The 21862-nt window shown below is 36.9% G+C and overlaps 1 protein-coding gene across 7 annotated transcripts in view; it reads right to left on the reverse strand.

Annotated features, from left to right (window-relative positions):
• Positions 1–21862, reverse strand: part of LOC150085455 (uncharacterized) — a 1845429-nt gene that overhangs the window by 1308310 nt on the left and 515257 nt on the right. For all 7 annotated transcript variants that reach the window (XM_090374043.1, XM_090374041.1, XM_090374042.1 and 4 more), the window contains 2 exons: positions 16714–16807; positions 578–741 (listed from right to left, as the gene is read on the reverse strand). In XM_090374043.1, the coding sequence (XP_090230169.1) occupies positions 578–741; positions 16714–16807 (258 nt within the window). The remainder of the gene's footprint in view (positions 1–577; positions 742–16713; positions 16808–21862) is intronic.

Below are 21862 nucleotides of genomic sequence, written 5' to 3' on the forward strand. Positions count from 1 at the left end.
ACATAAATTACACTCAGAATGCTAAAAAGCAAATCACAGTGAAAAAAAAAATAAACAGGCTCACTATAACCAAAGAAAGCTCATACCCCATTAGGTGGAAAAGTATTTATCAAGAAGGAATCAGGAAGGAATGATTCATGAACATTATCTGGGGAGGAGAAACAATGATGACAGACAAATGCTGTGATATGTTTCTGAATCATTTAAAGTGAGCAATCTGAAAGAAACATCATGGTTGCTATCCTCGTGTGCCTTCAGAATGAAGATGATGATGCCTCTCCTCAACACTGCCCATTCTATGGTGAATCAAATACAGGAGATGTGACTATCATCTTTTATTTGGCTCACTAAAAGATGCACTAAGAGGACATCAGATAAAGAGGTCAAACATTAACCATCAAACCTCTCTTGAGAATCCAAGCATTAGTGCAGCACTGAAGAAGTGTTTCAAACATAATTGGGAAAACAATGAAGATTGACATGCATACCTTACTTATTTGTGAAATACAAGTTTTCTTTACAAAACAGTAACTTCTTTACAAAAAAAAAAAAGGGGGGGTTCTTTCTAAAATCATACCTTTTCTGCAAATCAGAAATTTGATAATACTGTTTCTCTTTTAAAGTCTGAACATCTTTTTTCATAGACTTAATGCAGTCCTCAGTCTGTTTCAAGTCTGCTTCAATTTGATCACAGTTGTGCTTTGCATCCATAGGATGCAGATGCTGGATTCTCTTTTCTTCCTGATGGGGAGAAAAAAAAAACAACTCAGTCACATCTCTGAATACAATCTACATTTGAAATTTAAAAAAAACTGCATTAACATAATGTATAGTTAAAAAGAAGAAAACGTTCAATTTCAAGTCATCACTGGTTCCTCCCATATATGTATAAACTTGTGTCATATTTGTATAGTCTGGTTATTACTGCAGTTCGCATAAAACAGTAAGCACCAAATACAACAGTACAAACATTATTGGTTAAAAAAACAGAGGTTATAAGCTACAAGCATTCTTACTGTGTGTGTGTGTGTGTGTGTGTGTGTGTGTGTGTGTGTGTGTGTGTGTGTGTGTGTGTGTGTGTGTGTGTGTGTGTGTGTGTGTGTAAAAAGAGAAGGGGGAGGAGAGACTGTACAATCATGTCTCCCCAACTACTGAAGGTGTCTGCTAGAGGGCAACTCTTTAGGAGTCATCATCAACAACCTCTATTCCTTTACTGCACATATTCAATACCTGTCTGTCAAAGTTAAGTCTTACAGCAATGCTGCTCCAAATTACCAGACAAGACTGCAGATTGAACAGTAAAACCCTACATCTATTTTATAATGCTGCCATAATTCCAATTACAACCTACGCTGCCAGCCTTTGGTTTAAACATACTGCACTTAAAACTGTATAAACTAAGTTATCCAATCTTCAACGTTGTTTTCTCCTTAGCCTATTTCACGTTTGCCGAACAGCATCAAATCCAGCTCTACAGACTCTTGCAGGCACTATACCACTTGACCTGCATGTTGTGATTAGAGGTCTTTGTTTTTACATCCACTGAGGCATTACTATGGAATTTCAGGGATTCACTGTCAATCCTCAGCATGATCCCAAAACTGAACGAACCCGATGCTAGAATTTGTTAGTCAACATCTGGCAGAATAGATGGAATTCTAACGAAAAAGGAGCTATTACCAAAAAATTTGTTCCTGACTTAACTGCACCACTTTCACTATAAACCAGATTATGGTTTTCACCCTCACTGTTTACTTCCTACATACTAACTGGACATGGTTCGCTTAACGCAAAACTCTTACCAATTCAGACTTTCTAATACAGTCTCCTAACAATGTGGGCTACAGGAAGACTCTCCGCATGTCCTTTTTGAATGCTCCAATTACGACGACCTAAGGTTGGCTCTTAAGCCAACCATTCCAATCTTGTCTCCTGTATGTGAGAAGATACCCACACGTCTATCAATAATTTCCAGGCCCTTCAAACCTTCTGCAATTCTGCTTTTAATCGCAGGAAGACTTTCAAGGTCGACATTAATGCAAGCAATCAAACTGAAAACACTTCATAAATGAAAATACAACCTGTTGCCTCGTTTGTTGTCCTGATGACATAATGTCCAAAATTTTGCTGGCTTTCAAGAACAAAAGGTTTTAACAGATGCTGCATTTTTCTGGTGCATTTTTTAACAAGACTCTCCACAGCTAAATCCTTCCTCTGCACAGTATCTCTGTGCAGAGGAAGACTCTCCTCTCTTCCTCTGCACAGAGGAAGAGAGGAGAGTCTTCCTTTGCACTTCTGATACCACTCCAGATTAACAGAATTATATATAGAATTTGTTCCTGCTGATCTTGTTTTTGGATGACATTACTCCTTCTGTTTGACAGTACACCTTTTCTCTTTGTGGACTACTTTGTACAGCACTGCATAAAGACGTGGGCAAAGACTTTTTTTTTTTTTTTTTTTTTAACCTTATGCTATTCTCTTCATTTCTTCATATCGTGTGTGTGTGTGTGTGTGTGTGTGTGTGTGTGTGTGTGTGTGTGTGTGTGTGTGTGTGTGTGTAGCACGGGGTTCTTTTTAATGGCTCCAAACTCGCTTTGGACATTCAGTGCCGTGACTGTTCAAGGTTGGCCATGGTTCATGCGTAGCTATACAGATACAGCTAGTAAACTGCTGGACAGTTTTAGAAGGAAAACCGATGGATTTAAACATTGAAAACAAGGTTGAAAGCTAGACTTGAAGCTCTTACTGCTGAAAAGGAAAATAGCAGAAATATGAATGTTCCTTCATACACCCAGGCTGCCAAAATGCCTGCTACTAGAGAAAAAACCCAACCAAAGGAAGCCAGAACCATGAATTAAACTTTTACCATAGTCTAAGGGACAACAATTGTTCCAGCAAAATGGTTAAACAGCTTAGATTAAGAACCAATTATGAGCCTTAATTTAAACCAGACCTGTAAGATGGCTCTAAAGTTCACCCAATTATATGCTCCGAGAGCACGTACAGTTGTGGATCAAATTAAGCTTAAAGCCAAGGAAAACAATATAGACATTCTGGTACTCCAGGAGCCCTATACTCGTTGGGGTAGGGTACAAGGATATGCCAGAACAAATGGAATAATAAAATCCTCTCGTGATACCTCATGGACAGCAATACAGTTACTATGGTAAATTTTCTCTGTTCCTCCTTAGCAGTTTGTGCTCACATAATTAATCAAACAGGATTCTTTCACATTATATCTCTCTACTGCAGGCCAGGAGAGGATATAAATTCCAGCATAGACTACCTCCAAAAAATGCATTGACAGTCCTTTCAAATTCTAAGATAATAGTCTCAATGGATGCCAACTGTCGGTCAAGCCTCTGGCTTAATCGAACAGAAGACAGACCAGGTACACATAATGGACAGATTCTAACAGATTTCATAGCTACCACAACCTTTCAGATTTTAAATAGACCTCACAGCCTACCCACCTACAGTAATACACTATGGGAAAGCAACATAGATATAACCCTGGCCATCACCTCTATATCTAGCAAAATAACAGATTGGATGGTCCAAGAAGCTTGGGCCACCTCTGACCATAGAACTATAACTTTCACTTTAGGAAGACAAATAGACAATCAGTTACAACCACCTCAGGATATAATCAGATACAATTTAAAGAAAGTCAACTAGCAAATCTTAACAGATGAAATACAGAATCAACTACAGCAACAGCAGACTCAGATCCATAACTACAGCTATACCCCAGATGAACACAACACAAATGTGACACCTATGCTTCAAAATGCATGTAACATTTGTGTCGGATTCATCCGGGCTATAGCTGTAGTTAATGCTCTGAGAGATTCCCTATAGGAATCGCTCAAAGCATTAACCTCATTCTGCGGCCAATTTGCCCCAGAGTTCCCTGAACTTGATGTACTCTGGTGAAGGGTACACCAGATCAGAAAACACTTTCAGAGAGCAAGAGAAAATTGGCCCCAGAATGAGGTTAATGCTCTGAGAGATTCCTATAGGGCTCTCAGAAGTTCATACACTGCACTAATAAGGAATAAAAAGAAGAAATCTTGGCAGACCTTGGTGGGGATGTCCAGTGATGCTGACCCTTGGGGTGGGGTATACAGGATTGTCACCAACAAATTGCCAAGAGGTGATGTAATGAACTCCACAATTAAGGCAAATGGAACCCCAACTCACAATTGGGCAGATTCTGTCAACAATATATTAGACCACATATTAGACTGGGTTAGTACCTGGCCCTCAGACTCAGAGTGACATTACAGCCAGTAATGTCAAATACAGTAATACGTCCATAAAACCACCCTTCACCTTAGATGATCTGCAATTGGAACTACTAAAAACAAAAAAGAACATGTCCTGGACACAACCAAATTGAAATAGAAACCATGACAAAAGTAGCAGAAATTTCCCCTGAAAGTCTATTACAGCTGTTTAATCATTGATAGAAGGGAAATGTCCAGAAAAATGGAAACTGGCAATAATCAGGCTTATTCTAAAAAATGCACAGAAAAATCCCATAGAACCAAAATCTTACAGCCTATTGCCCTATTACCAGTCTTGGGAAAAACCATGGAATGCTTACTCCTCCATAGAATTAACAGCTACTATGATGAAGGAAACTTCAAATCTGAAAAATAATTTGGCTTCAAACAGGGGTCTTCCACAGAAGATGCCATGCACTATACCTTATTAGCTGTTAATAATTGTGATCAAAAATACATGCAAGAAAATTACATACATGCTTAAAATTATACTCTGGGTAGGGTCTAAACTGCCATCTTTTCGGATCCCGATCCTCTTTGCCCGAATGACTTTTTGATCTTTAAGTTCCTGAACTATTTCATCTTCAAGAATGTTCAATGAATCCCATTCAGTTATCACTCCCTTTGAAGAATTGAGGGTGGTACGTGGTGTGATTCGACACTCCGAACTATTATAACATCTGTCAGACATAATAATAGTTCAGTGTCGAGAATTGGTGGTCTCTATTAACAAATCTCCAGTTTGGAGACGTTTCACCATTTTCGGTGAACTTGCAACATGTTCGAGGCATCTCTGAATGATGAAGGGGAAGAGCTTGCCCACAGGTTGTGTTGACAGAGAATTTATTATCAGGAATGCTGGTAATTCCTGTCTGCCAGTGTCTTTCTTCATTCTCTTTGAGATAGAGAACTCATGGTCAGTATCCTGATTGTCACTTTGTTGAGAGCCCTTTGGCTCTCAACAAAGTGGAAATTCATTTGTTTCCATATCTGCTCCTTTTAGCCCTGCGGGTTGGTTTATCTCCCCAAGGTTACCAGACCCACCACGTGGAGGCAGGCGCAGTGCCACCAGTGACCAAGAGGTTGCTTAAGTTAGTAGAGATGGTTAGTGATAAATATAAAGACTAAAGAAAGAAAGGTGGATTTCCTTTCTTGGTTCTTACTTTTGACCTCTAAAAGTGCAGAACCACTTCAAGTAAACAAAATAATAAGTACACTATAAAAGAAACAAAACGAAATCACTTTGGAGAGCACTGTATAATCACAGGAAAAAATTCGCTTATCACTATTGCTTCACACTTGGGACCAGGCTCCACATGTACCACATTACCTGCACCACAGATCTGAGAATGTAATTAACTTGGAAAATTAAAAGTATGCCATTTCCTATAATATGGCAAGAACCATTAAACCACACTGATGATCACTATTTCTGCATGACAGAAAAAGCCAGAACAGCATCAAATATCGTAACATTCTATTTGCAATAAGGCCTTTCCCACATAATGAAGACCTGCTGATACCAGATCCTCCAAAATCATGGGATAAAAGAAGCACTGATGAATATAGCAAGAATTCTCATGTTGCATACTTTGTTAGATCATCCACTTCAAGAGATTTGGACTACCAAACAGAAAATTACAATGGACCACACTTAAGCAAGAACAGTTGAATGATTTAAACTTATTTAACTTTAATTAAATAAGCTTAAATTAAGGATGAATGATTTTCAAATCAAACTTTAGCTTGCAATTTAAACTTATTTAAAGAACAAGCAAAACTCCTTGGTTCTGACAGAGTATGAAAACAGCAGAGGTTACTTGAAATGGAATTAAAATTACAACATAGGTGTATAACATCCAAAATCCATCAAACTCAGGGCCAAGAGACTGCTGGTTTCTGAGTAATAAATCTAATCAAACATGAAACGTCAAAATTCAGCATGGATAAAGGAAGAAAACATCAGCAGAATAGCTGTCTGCTTTTTGATGTTTTTTTTCTACCTTATATTATTCTTACTAACCATACTTATTTTTATTAACTATATTATATTATTAATTTATCCCCACTTAGGTATTCATCAAAATTCGGAAACAGCAAAGTTGGCAGCATGAAGTTACACATAAATCACTCTGGTGATATTCCCATTAAAAAAATTAATAAATAATATAACAAGGAGCAAAAAAAATAATAATAAAGACAAACAAAATAACATACAGGAAATTTTTTAATAGGACAAGGTAATCTTTATACTTTTTTTAGGAAAAAAAAGTAAAGGCTTTTAGATCCCCCTTCACATTCACTTTCCTAATGTTTAGTAGACGTGGCAACATTCCCTGCAACTATCGGAACACCTTCAATTGCTTTAAAATCAATGTAGGAAAATAAAAATCACTTGAGAAGAAATAGGGAGTCTGGATAACAATCTTTTGGTATGTAATGAACAACATTCCCTGCATTACACACCAAATTGTATTGGCCAACTGTATACCCTTGAAATTTCGATAAAAGTGGAAATTGCAAATGAAATCCTCTGTTACTGTGTTCAGATACATTTAATACATTATCACGCATGCCTGTTTTACTTATTAAAAAATCAGACAGCTATGCAGTATATAATTAGAAAGCCAAGAGTAATAAATACAACTATAATAATTTACAAGGAGGACAACCATAATAATTAACAAGGGACAACCATAACAACATATGACAAGGGACAAGATTCAAGGACCAAAATTTGTCCTTGAGACTTCTCACAGACATTCTCTCAGGTATCACAAGCTAGGACTTCATACCTAAAAGTCTAAAAATGCTGGTGAAACATATTCAGTCGAAACTTGTGAGTAGCAGAACAAAATTTCAATGAAGTCCGGTCATTCTGCAACAACCAAATCTTCTTCTTGCACCTTCATAATGGTGGGACTGTTATAATCCTGGCTACATCAGTGTGCAAGATCTGAAACACATTGCACCTAGTATACTGGAGGGCACCACCCAGTTGGTGCCCTCCATTGAGTTGACCGGGATTCAAGCCTGTGACTGCTAAATACAATTAATGTTTGTATTGATAATTTATTGTGAACTCCACTAACCGGGTGGTGGTGCCGGAGTATAAACAAGAACATAATGTTCATTACAATCGTAACTAAGGTGCAATCCAACATAAGCGGGTGAAGTGTGCTGTCCACACAACACAGAAAAATGCAGCCCCTCTGTTTCATCAGGCAAAACTAGATAATAGATTACTTTCCTTGACCAGTGAAATACCAGAACATTTCTTATTGGAGGGTTGAAATGGTAAAACTCAAGTTTAGTCTCCTGAGCAAAGCTATGGCAACCCCCAACTATTCCACAATGCAGCATGATTATTTCTCCTGAGATTATGATGAACATCATAGCAAGATCCAACCTTCCTCATATTTCTAGGATACAGCTCTAGAATGGTGTTCACAGGCCAGCCGATGGAAAGTCTGCTGCATTGAACCTATTAGTAATTCTTAAGGAGGCATCTGGATCGGCTAGTATATAACCTTGCTGCCTCTACTCTGCCAGATAATGAGTGGAGGAAATCTGAGTACTGTGTATATGGGGGAAGGCACTGTCAAAAGGAGTTGGGTATATTCTTGCTATATATACACCACATATCCAAAAATTTCATACATGTACCCCCCCCTCCCCCATCATTTTTACTTTATCTGCTGAATGCATCTATAATAATAGTTAAACCTAACAGAACAAACTTATCTGCAAAAAGACCTAAACTGCCCAAACACTTCCTAATTCATTTCACAAATATATGTGGTCCCAGCTACAATCTCAATGATCCCAATTTCCATTTGCTGTATGATTATTTTCACTTCAAAGATAGTACTTGTGCATATATCAACTCTAATGTTCCTTGTCAAAGACTTGAAATTTGAGAAGGAATATCACAGTGGACTGATCTGTATCTGCTGCTTCTATCATTCTCCCAAGTCCACTAATCACTTGGAACTCTAACTTCCTTTCTCTGAAATGACTAATCACTTGGAACTCTCTTCCTTTCTCTTGGTGAACTTAACTCCAGCTGGCTTCAGTGTTCTAGTCCCAGACACCCAGATGCAGAGGCTTTTGAAATTACTAATGATCTCAAACAGGTTTTTCACTTACCTACCAGAATATTCTAAGCACATGCCTAACACTCTTGGAACTTTTTCTCATGAACAACCCTTCAGAAAAAAAAAAAAGTATAGTCCTCTAAGTGGTCATCTAGGCACTTCAGATCACAACACTTGTTGATGGTCTCTTCTCCAAGGGAGAATTTCTCTTGTAGCCATTTTCAGCCTCATGTTGTTTGTAATTTAAAAATTGCAAAATAAGATGATCTGTAGGAATGAAATCCTATATTCCACACTCCACCTTGAAGTCTCATTCTTTATCTAAACTTTTGTTTTCCAAAAAATGTGCTGAGACAAGAATTGCATAACACAATTTGCTTGCATACGATTCTCTAGGTTCATTTTCTGACTATACAAAAGCTCTCAATAATTTTAAAACTGTCATTAAATCAACTCAAACCAGCTTTTGAACAACCAGGAATGGAAAACTTGCTTATTGTCCAAAAAATACATGAGCATTTCTCTGGCCAAAGCAATATATATATATATATATATATATATATATATATATATATACACGTTTAATTGTAGATTGTTACCGATTATTGGTGTTTTTCATTTAGCATTATACTTTTTATCTTAACTCAAAATGTATAGGCCATATGGAATGAAGATAACCAAACTAGGATAACTTGATAGCAAATCTAAAAGAATACATACATCTAAACGTAATAACACCACATTATATATATATATATTCTCACTTCTGTTAAAATCTAATGGTTCTACTGCTCCTCAGTTAAAGATAAAGCTGACTTACAAGCATCCTACTTCTTTTTTTTTTTTTTCCCTTCAAACTCGTATTGACAAGCTTAGTAAGCTAACTCCTACCATTTCCAGTACACTCCAATCAACGTCTCCTGTGGTCTTCTGTCAAAAGCATGTCAGAAGAATTTTAAACAATCTTGATGCCAAGATGCTCCAGATCCTGAAGGCATTTCTCCACTTGTTCTCAAAACCTGTGCTCCTGAGTTGGCTCCTGTTCTTCTGTGTTACCTTCTCTTTACTTTATCTTCACTTTCTTATTTCACCAGTGCTTTCCCTTCTGCTTGGAAATTCACTCAAATCCAGCCAGTTCCCAGAAGTGTGACAAATCCCTCCCATCCAATTATTGTCCCATTGTACTTACTTCTACTCTTTCTAAAGTAATGGAGAAATCAATTAACTCCCAACAATTAAAACTATCTAGATGTCTTCCATCTGATTAATGGTTGCCAGTACAGATTCTATCTGTCATTCCACAAGTGATATACTAGCTTATGTTACCCACCTATAGAAAATTCAATGGAAAAGGTTAGTGAAACTAAAGCAATTGCCCTTGACATTTCAAAGGCTTTTGATTGTGTTTAGCACAAAGGACTCCAAAACCAGCATCTGTTGGAAATTTGCTCATATCCAGCCAGTTCCTAAAAAGGGTGACAAATCCCTCCCATCCAATTATCGTCCCATTGCAATTACTTCTATTTTTTCTAAAGTAATGGAGAAATCAATTAACCGCCAATTCAAACTACCAAGAAACCTTCCGTCTGATCAACGATCGCCAGTATGGATTCCGTCAATGTCGATTCACTGGTGATATTCTGGCCTATGTTACCCATTTATGGACTAATTCAATGGAAAGGTTCGGTGGAACACAAATAGTTGCACTTGACATCTCAAAGGCTTTTGATCGTGTTTGACATAAAGGTCTTCTAAACAAGCTTCCATCTTATGGTTTGCCAACTGTTTTTAGTAATTGGTTATCCAGTTTTCTCTCTGATCGCTCACTGATGGTGATGGCAGATGGCTCTCTGTCTTCTAACTTCTCCACTAATTCCGGTGTCCCCCAAGGTTCAGTTCTTTCCCCCACTCTTTTCCTCTTCTACATTAATGACCTTCTTCTATTGACAGGAAATCCTTTCCATAGTTTTATCGATGATAGCACATTGCATTCCACTTTCCATTTTGAGAAACCTTATCCTGCTCAATCAGCTTCAACTTCTCGAAAATCTGCTACCAATTCCTTAAATGCCGATCTTCAGGTAATTCTACAGTGGCGCAAAGACAACTTAGTTGATTTCAACCCTTCTAAAACTCAGTCTTGTCTTATATCTCGCAAAAAGGATTCTTCTGCTCCTATGCTTATCTTTAGTGACACTCCGATTTCTAGGCAAAATGATATATCTCTTTTGGGGATTACCCCGACTTCTAATCTCTCTTGGCACAAGCACATTACAAATATTGCTTCCTCTGCATCTAAAAAACTTGGTTTTCTCTTTCGCTCTCGGCGTTACTTTTCTTCCAAACAGCTGCTCACTCTGTATAAATCGCAAATCCGCCCTGCCATGGAATATTGTTCCCACATCTGGGGTGGTGCCCCCAAAACCTCTCTCAGGCTTCTTGATTCCATTCAGAAGAGGGCAGTTAGGTTAATTAATGATTCATCTCTAACAGAGTCTCTCCACTCGCTTTCTCTTAGACGTACTGTTTCTGCTGCATGCCTCTTCTACAGATACTTCCATGGGCACTGTTCTTCTGAATTGGCTTCTATAATTCCCACTCTCTCATTCAAAACAGGCTGAACACGTGCCGCCACCAGCCAACGTCCATTTACTGTCCAACATCAAACCCACAGAACAAACTTTTCATCTTCCTCATTTATTCGTTCAACTGCCGTTTTCTGGAACAACCTTCCTTCATACGCATTTCCTGAAAATTACAATCTACAGAAGTTCAAGACCAAAGTCAACAAATATCTTCTTTCATCTACGCAACCTCCAAACCAAGCACGGTACTAAGTACTATAGGTTCTAATACCTCTCGTGTTTGGGGTTCACATAAAAAAAAAAAAAAATCTTTTCTGTACACCATCTTTCATGGTGGAAACACTTACTTCATCAGTCACAGCAAGTATACCTATAAACAGTGAAAAGGCGTTAACCTTAAACTTTAATTTCAGTGCTGTAAGCAAAGAAGTGTAGAAAACACACGCACATGCTCAATTTGTTATAGCCATTAATACCACAAATAGCTAATTTGTTGTATGGTGCCAGTATTTCAGAGGTGAAAGAATTATATCATTTATTCCATTTAAGGGGGCTTAGAGGGGAACAGGTATCCTGTGTGTTATCAGACGCTCAGCCTAAAACACTGATGGATCCAATATCTCTCTATTACAGAAGATTTAGGAGAAGTCCGGTTGGCCTGCCTCCCTAAAATCCACTCATGCACGCCTTCTCGATGGTAAGCCCTGTTACGTCACTTAGGTGGCAATGAACGTGTAGAGTGGTTCTCTTCAAAACACCTGGTCAGCGTGAAGAGGAAAAGACCAAACCCTCCAGCATATGACAGCACGACAAAACAAATGGCCCTCAGTCCCCAGCAGCTTTCACTCTCCCTCTTACGGCAGTGAGAGGATCAGAGTGGAGGCAGAGGGTGCTAAGAATCTCTGGGTATGGCCAGGCTGCCATGCACGGAAACTGAACTTGGCCTGTTATAACGTAAGATCACTCATTGGTGAAGACAGGATATTAGAGCTGGAAAAGTAATTAGAAAATGTGAATTGGAATATCATCTGTTTGGCTGAAACAAGAAGAAGAAATGAATCACTTATAAGTTTATCAAGTGGAAATCTGCTGTACACCAATGGAAACAGTGAAAGGAGTGAAAGTGGAGTTGGGTTTCTGGTCCATAAAGATTTTAAAAACAACATTTTGGAATTCAAAAGTACATCACCAAGGGTGTCAAGACTAATACTCAAGATTTCTAAGAGGTACAGGCTAAAGATTATAATGATTTATGCACCAACATCGAGCCATGATGATGAAGAGGTTGAAGAAATGTACACCGATATTGAGAGTCTTTTAGATGAGCAGAAAACCCACTACACTATTATTATGGGGGACTTCAATGCTAAGGTTGGAAAAAGGCAAAACAGTGCAGAAAGTGGAACTATAGGAAATTTTGGAATTGGTAAAAGAAATAAAAGAGGTGAAAGACTTGTGGAATTTGCAGAATCTCAAGGACTGTCAGTAATGAACACTTTTTTCAAGAAAAGGATGAACAGAAAGTGGACATGGAAGAGTCCAAATGGATTAACAACCAATGAAATCGACTTCATCCTCACTAACAGAAGATATATTGTGAATGATGTTACCATCCTGAATAAGGTAAATGTTGGAAGTGATCACAGAATGGTAAGATGTACACTTGATATAGATGTAAGAAAGGAAAGGGAAAAAAATGACTCAAGTAAATAATACAAAGGACTTTGAGATAACAGATGAGGAGAAAAAGCAGTATGTACAGGAACTTAAGAACAAGTTTGAGTTTCTACAGACTGCTCAGGACCAAGATATCGATGAATATTACAACTTTCTGAAAGTGATAAAGCCCAAGAAACTTATAGAGAAAAAGAAATCCAAAGAAGAAAAAATTAGTCAAGAAACACTTGTCGTGATGAACCGAAGACGACAAATGAAGAGCAAGAAAAACACTGAAAGGGAGAAAATTGAGTATACTGAGTTATGCAAAGCCATTAGAAAGAGACTCAGAGAGGACATAAGAAGATTTAACACAAGAAAACTAGAACAAGCATTAAGGGAAAACAAAGGATTTAAATCAGCAGCCATGAGCAGTAATACAGAAAGACAAATGATACTGAAACTGAAGAATAGCGATGGTGTACTTATAAACAGCAGAGAAGGCATAATTCAAATAGCAGAAGACTACTATAGAGAATTATACAAGGAGCAAGGGAATGATGCCAGCAGTGGGGAAGATGGATTGCAAAGTTGCAACACATACGACATACCCGATATTCTTCCTGAAGAGGTAGAATATGCATTGAAGAAAATGAAGCATCAGAAAGCCCCGGGGGAAGATGAAGTTACTGTAGAGTTATTAAAATTGGGAGGAAGAGACATAACACAAAAACTGGCAAGGCTCTTCACAAAGTGTATTAGAAGAGGTGTGATGCCTAAGGGGTGGAATAATGCAATCATAGTTTTGCTGCATAAGAAAGGAGATAAATCAGAAATTGGAAATTATAGACCAATTAGCTTGTCATCCCACATCTACAAGTTGTTCACAAGGGTCATTACTAACAGATTAGAAAGAATACTTGATGAGAATCAACCAAAGGAGCAAGCTGGCTTTAGGACAGGCTTCTCAACTATGGATCACCTTCAAGTAATATCACAGCTAATGGAGAAAGCAAATGAATATAAAACACCAATATGCCTGGCATTTGTGGATTATGAAAAGGCATTTGACTCCATACAGCATAAGGCAATGTTTCGGGCACTGGAAAGACAAGGCATAGATACTCCATATATTATGATTTTGAAGAAAATATATGAGTGCTACCTCCTTTATTAGACTAGACAAAGACAGTAGGAAATTTAAAATCGAGAAAGGAGTTCGACAAGGAGACACAATATCTCCGAAGCTGTTTACTGCTGCCCTTGAGGAAGCTTTCAGAAGATTAGACTGGTCGCAGAAAGGAGTCAATGTGAACGGAGAGTACCTAAACCATTTACGATTTGCAGATGACATTGTGGTCATAAGCCACGATCCCAAAGAATTAGAGGAAAATCTTAATCAGTTATGCACAGTTAGTAAGGATTTTGGACTAAAGATGAATATGGCTAAAACAAAAGTAATGATGAACAAGTATGCCACAGAAAGGGAAATAATGATTGAAGGAGCAGTAATTGAAAAGGTGGAGTCATATACTTATCTGGGACAAGTTATTAGCTGTAATAATGATAAATGGCTGGAAGTCAAGAGAAGAATAAATTTTGGATGGATAGCATTCAGGAAATATAGTCACATACTGAAGAGCAATATCCCAGTTTGTCTGAAACGTAAAATAATGAACCAATGTATACTCCCCACCATGACTTGTGGAAGTGAAACTTGGGCACTCACCAAAAGAATGGAAGAGAAGCTGAAAACTACACAGCGAAGAATGGAACGAATTATATTGGGAATCAGACTGTTAGATAAGAAGAGAAACATGGATTAGGCAGCAAACTCAAGTAAAGGACATTCTTATCAAAACTAAAGAACTAAAATGGTCTTGGGCAGGACACATAGCTCGAAGACATGATGACAGATGGACTAAGAAAATAACAGAATTGTACCCAAGAGGAGCTAGAAGAAAACTTGGAAGACAAAGGCCTCCGCCTTTGTCTTCCAGGTTTTCTTCTAGATGAATAGATGAAATTCATGAGTTTTTGGGTAGTAAATGGATGGCCAGTGCTCAAATCAGAAGGAACTGGAAAGTTGCTGGAGAGGCCTTCATCCTGCAGTGGATTGAAAATGGCTGATGATGATGATTCCATATTTATAATTAATTACATATATCTGACTCTTTCACAAGCAATAATCATAATATCTATATCTGATACTTCCACTGGCAAAAAAAAAATATTTAAATTGTAATCATAAGCCTATATTAAAAAGCTTATTGTTAGATGAGATAGATGCTAAATAGAAACTTAGGTCGTAAATGAAAATAAAATAAAAAGAAAAAAAAAACCACATGTATTTACAACTGTAGAGAAAACTTTTGTAATCCATCTTCTTTGAATAATTTAGGCTGCAATTCTGCAAGTAATATTTGTAAAAAGGTAAGGAAATTCTGCTCTTTCTTATCATCAATAATATCATAATATTAATACCGATAGTTGATGCTGACAATGCATTGTACGAATGAAGGCACATGGTAGATCAGAGGGCTCATAAGTACATCGCTATGTGAGAGAATGTTTTGGAGCAATTGTTAAAAAGAGCAATGTACAGAAAAGATGAAGATCTTGATAATTTGTGGGTAACGGTATACTTTTTTTTTAAATTATGCAGCTTGCATGATATTTTGCTGTCATTCCTTATTCATTTAATTCAATCATTGTTAATGAAGAAGCTGCTGGCATTTTACTCAGAAAAAACAGATTGCATGAAGTTTTACAGTGCACTGTGAAGTATATTTACAATTCAGTTAAAGAGTATACTGAACGGGATTCAAAAAAGCTTTGTATTCACCCATAAATAGTGTTGGTAAAAAGATGAAATTTGTTTTGTTTGATATCTTAATCTCTATAACCACCACCAAAATTTTGGTTTCAATGTGACAGTTATTTTTTTTTTCTTAGCAGTGCTGAATGAAGTGAAGTGTCACAATGGATAAAGTGAAATACAAATCAGTGATTTGGTTCCTCTTTCTACAAGGGAAAAACACCTAAAGCAACCCATGAAAAGATGTCACTGTTTATGGGGAAGACTGCCCGGGTTACACTGTTGCACATAAGTATAAACAATTCAAATATGGACAAATCTCATGACTGATGAAAAAATTCTAAGATGCTCAGAAACTGCTGTAACAGAAGGGTGTGTTGCAAAAATTGAGACATTAATACTGGAAGATCACATATTAGATTTAAAAAGAACTAGTTTCAGAGATCCAAATTAGTGTATTTTCTCGGGAAAACATCATTCATCAATGTAGGAACTATAATAATGCATAGTAATGCCAAGATACCAAAATAACAGGATTAGAACGATAAATAATGTTGCTTGAAAAATGGATTATGTATTTTTTACAGGACAAAGCATAAAAAAAAAAATTAGAGCTGCCAAGTTTGGGTGCACTGCAAACTGCCATTTAGATCACATTGTCAGGTTAGTTATTAGAATAAAAGTACTATGAAGGCCTGGTACTAGTTGCTCATCAATATTTTGTTAAACTTGGCAATGAAATTCTTAATATCTAACCAACTAAATTCACAATCTAGCATGTATTTTATACTTCAAAAATATAAAGGAAAGTAAGTGCAAAGAGAGGCTTTCAAAATCACCCTATCACTTTTTGATGTGTGCCAATAAAGAATTCAAGTACTGTAATTATGTTATGAAATATCATTCATGTAGAACATCTATAATCCATCCATGATTGTCCCCTTCTGATACTATTCTCATACGCTTACCCACAAAGGATCCTTTGATGCAAATTATGGATTAAAATGGTGTAATCTTCAAAACTAAGACATACCTGGAAGTTTACATGAGTAAACAGGCTACCAAACTGAACTGTTCTGAAATAAAAACCACATTAACAAGAAGCATTTCATCCCCATACAGCCTAATACAATTAGTATTAATTATGCTAAAATTTCTGACCCATTTCAGCATAAAGATACAGGTCTCTCATATGAAAAAATTCTTATAAAATCATGGTCAATATTCAATATTAGTGTGCAGAATACAAAATTATGTCTACCTACCTCTGAAATTTTCTTTTCAATATCATCCAGCTTAATATCACATTGTTTTGCTTCACGATGAACCTTTTCTGCTAAACGCTGAAGTTTTTCTATCCTGGAAATTGTAACAACCAATGTAAATTCTGCAGATAATCTTATTATGAGTTAAGAATTATTAATAATTTAATAATAATTAATTGTGACCACTGGTATCAGTTCAAGGGTTTAGGGTCAGACAATGTTAACTACAAAAGCATTTTGTAGTTAACATTAACCAAAAAAAAGTCATTTGACATTTTCTTGGTTTACCGGAAATGTACTTACAGCCCAAGTCAACTTAAAAAGTACTAGAAAAATACAGTTCTATGACATGATATCCACTGTTATTTATATAAAGTAAAACTAAAGTTATCACAAAAAGAAAATTCATTTTGAAGTTAGCGTTGTTTGACACTTAACCCTCGAGTTGTCTTCTGACCATAAAAATCTCAAATCAATAACTTTTGGGGAAGCAGACATCTTTCATAAAAAAGAAATTTTCTTCTTTTATTAACCAGATAACTCTTATTACTGTTTAATTACTTTTTTCCTAATAGGATTTTCTCTTAATAGATATTTTAGACCCATCATAGTTCAGGCCATGTTTGAATCTATGTTCAATTCTTCAATATGGTCGCGATCACAGGCTATTACGTTTTCTGTAATAAAGTTAAGTGAACTAGAACCAGGGTATGTCTGTCAGAACAAAATTTAACAAACAGGTTGCCATTTCCAAGGGCTGCAAAGAGGGTATCATTGTTCATGTGGGGACTAATCCTAAAATCTTGAAGTTAAATCAGAACATGTGTTTGCAATTCTACCCAAGCATGACTGGGGAAACCATAGGCTGAAAGTCTTATGAATTAACAAGACTTCAAATTCAACAAAACTTTTGGAGAAATTCATTTTTTAATCAGTGTGGCAAGCTCTAGTGGATAGTAGAAATAATTTTTAAAGTGATGGAATACATTTGAACAGAGTTAGTGCAAGAGTATTTGCTAACATCAATGAAGAGTACTTTTTTTTAAAATTCAAAGGGGATATTCAATGCTGCTATTCAATAGGTGCAATGTGATGTGTTTTATTGATTACACAAACCAAATAATATATGCATGCATCTCAAATACCCTGTGTGAGCCAACATAACCCAATAAGTCTTCTAACATTGGAAGGCTGTGTGGAAAATAGTGACAATTCAAACGAATGGGAAGCTACAACTAGAGCAGCACCCTTAAATAACTGTGAGAGATGTTAGGATAACAAACAATGCAAGAATACTCAACAGAATTGCACTTACAACAATGTCAGGAGTTTCGGTAGCAAAATAAATAACTTAAATCCTAGGGCTGAAACTTAGTTAAGTAGTGTCACCTGGAACTAAAAGAAAAATGTTTTTCCTTGTGGCATATATAATCTATTTAAGAAGGATGGGGGGAGGGGGTAATATTCTGCACCTGATCATCACCCAAAATCCAAATAGTACCACGGGGTTGACAGTACAGTAACCCATAGCAGAGAATGATTATGGAGTGCTGATGTGGATGTGTTGAGTAAGATCTAAGCTGTTAAAGATAAGGGGAAAGGTTTAATATTTCAAGAAAAGGGACTGTGACAGCCTCAGACACTGCATGGCTTCCAACGACTGGGAAGAAGGCATAGAGATGGCAATCAAAGAGAAATTATAGACAAAATTTAAAGCTTCTGACTTTAAGAAAGTATAGTACAAGGAGGATACCGAGATGGATGATTAAGAATTGGTTAGTTTAGTAGCACAGAAAAAAGATGGGATGGGACAAGTTTTCAGAAATTATGGCATGGGATAGCAGGTGTGACTAACCTTTTTCCTGTGGCATGCCACATATTATGTTGAAAATGCCTCACCTGCCACTAAGGAACAGATATAGAAGCTACTACAAAATAAATCATCAATAGGATTTATTGCCATGAAATGTTTTTTGGAAACTACGTAAGGGAGGTTTATGATAAGTAATCATATAAAAAACATTAAAACAATTTTAGGTTTATAAAATAAATTTAATATAGATTAATAAATAAATGTTTGCCCATAAAGAAGCAATATTATGAAGAGCTCACTAACCAACTAACTCAATGCTAAAAGATGGTAAATATGAACTGTAGGTTCCCATCCCATTGAAACTGAATGATGAAGGCAAATGGGCCTGTGGTACTAGATTCCATGATTAAAGAGCAAAAATACAGGATATTATATATTAGTTATTAAAAATTTTGTCACTGGATACGCTGTATTGTTACTCTTTGGGTTAAAACTAATGGCAATAAAAATTAAATTTAAACGGTGTTTTATCTTCATTTCTGATTTTTAAATCAGTTTTATACTTAAGTCCCCCCCGCACACACGCATACCCCAAATCAAGACACATGCCATTTCTTTCACAAGCATCACAGGTTGGCCACCCCTAGTATGTAGCAATGAAAAGCTGTGAAACGTAATAATTATAAACTGAACTGTAATAGCAGAAATGGTTAGGCTGGCAAAAGCTGAATATGAGAACTCAAAATAAACAGCATACCGAAGAGCTGAGAAAGGGGACAAGAAGTATTACATGTATTACTTTGTAAATACAAAGATAAGAGCAAATCAGACTGGACAGGTGTAATGAATGCAAGAAAGTCAGAGAATCCAACTAATGAACTGAATGGGTATTTCATATCAGGCCTCTTTCTGGTGAGGAGGGAGAGAAAGCATGCAATGAAACTTTAGTGATTTGAAATTACAGAGGATAGTTTACTAGAAAACTTTTGAATCTAAGGTAATGGTGCTGGATAAGTGCTTATCCAGCACCATTACCTTATAGTCCATCAGTTATAGGTCTTTTTTATTCTACACTATGCTGAGATTATTCCAATACTCACAGATAAACTAATTTGTGATTACTGTTAACCATATGCAGTACCTGCAAATTGATCATGTTCTATTATTGCACACATCTCCTTGTGGCACTGTGTGATGTTCATCCCTAATGATACACCTTGCTTCGGTGTTCCCCTGCATCTCCTTGTGATACATTAGAAGCTGATTTTCTGCCTTCACCTCGGTTGCATCTCATTGTGGTGCAGTGATCACTGGATTTTACACAATACATCTATCTATTGTACTCTATTGGTTTTCACTGCATTGCACAGAAACCTATTTTCAATGCCTCTTTTGATATATTAGGATGTGTCACTCGGGTGCAGCAATTAAGGTGTGTCTTGTGCTTTCAGAAAGATGTGATTAGCATCACAGCTCCACTGATGTCGTTTCAACTCTATTGGCTGGTTAGCCGCTTTCAAAATGAAAATTACTTGAGACAGAATAAACACGGGATGCGAGGTAACTGTTTCAGATAATGGTAAGTGCTTATGGGTTGAAACCATAGTGGGTAGGTTGTGAGATGAGTGACATGCCTTTGTGTGGATGTTTGCGGGCTGACCTGACCAAAAAAAAAAACACATTGCTTTTTGGACATGGGCATAGGTATTTCAATGGCTAGTCTGATGGTGAAAAGATCTGGTTCATGATTACACACCTATGAGTTACCTGACAAATGAATGGTTCTGATCCCACTTTGGTTAATGTACAGCACAAATAGTACTTCATTCAAACAAATGAGTGGAAGCTGTCTTGTGGCAATTCAGATAGAAGATCAAAAGTTGCCTGAAACTGGAGAATATCTTGTACAGTAGTATGTGACCTATATGAATTGATGAGTCACCTATGAAATAGATTTCAATGTTGAGGTAGAAGGCAGCATTTTGGGACCAGACTTCAGTTTGAATTTGTAATCCATCACCCATAAGATGTTCTTGTTACCTCTGGGTGGCTAGGTTTGTGTCAGAAAAACAGTGGGCTCCTGTGGAGGATTATACCACCAGAATGAGCTTGATGCTTGTGATGGCAACAGTTGAACGACAAAACGTTGCTTTGCTTCTTGAAGATGTTGGTTCAGATTTGACTGCTACTGAGCTGCATATTCCTTAGCAGTTAATGAAAGAATGCTACATCCCATGTTCATTCCATCATTGAATGGATAGTTTACATTATCCTGTATATAGATTGCATTCCCCAAAGGGCTCCAACATTGCTATGTGATGGGTGCATCAGCTGCATACGTTGTAGTTACAAAGTTCTTGACTTACTTTGATTGTGATTTTATGTAGTGAAGTGCAAAGTAGACTTTCTGTGGTGAAGCAAAACAGTTAAATATTTCCTCGTGGGAAAGATTTATCCTCTAATCAAGAACAGGAGACTTATGATCAGCTTTAGTGTGAAATAGCTATTTCACTGACACATGAAGCAATGAACTGACATATCCTCCAAATTAGGGGTATTATATTGATGCTGTATATGATGTCATCAGTTTTTCCTTAGAAACAGAGGAAGAAATATTTGATGGGATAATGATCCATCAAAATTTTATACCTCTAATTGAGGTATAAAAATGATGCTAGAATCTGAGAACACAGATTCAAACTAAAGGGGAGAGCAGGGAAGTATTTCGAGAGAGAGAGAGAGAGACAGAGAGAGAGAGAGAGAGACAAATACTGTTATCTTCAGCAGAAGTGTGGGTAACAGTATTTTCCTCTAAGTTGACCCTAAGTCAAAGGTTTAAAAGTCTACCCTCAGTCTTCAATAAGAGCTTGTTATTTGTTAGTTATTTTGGTTTTTAGGAGCATTAGCAACTAAGGCCATATTGCTCCGGGATATGCGGTGGTCATTCCTTGACCTTTCCGCATCCTCCGTATTTGGTGGTGACGGGCTCGAAGATTCTTCAATAAGAGCAGAAGTCTCTCCATGACAGAAATTGAACACAGGTAAAACTAATGAATTTTATTAAGGGGGATACAAATTACAAGCTGAATTGCAGGTTGATTTCGTCGGTAGCCAAAGCCAATATTTGATCAGAAATTACAACACAACAGGATGTGTGCATGTTGTTGTTGTTTCCCCCCTCCCTCCCTGTTATGGTAAGTCTGGCTTTCTTGTGCCATAACAGCATGCCAGCCATTAGATTGAGGAATCAGCAAAACTTTCAAAAGGCATGTTTTATTTTATTTTATTATTATTTTTTAATTAGAAAAATGCGTTAAGGTATCGTTGCCTAAAATG

The sequence above is a fragment of the Mastigoproctus giganteus genome, chromosome 5 (assembly GCF_048544385.1).
Source record: "Mastigoproctus giganteus isolate SK-2022 chromosome 5, ASM4854438v1, whole genome shotgun sequence".
In the NCBI taxonomy this organism is placed as follows: Eukaryota; Metazoa; Arthropoda; class Arachnida; order Uropygi; family Thelyphonidae; genus Mastigoproctus; species Mastigoproctus giganteus.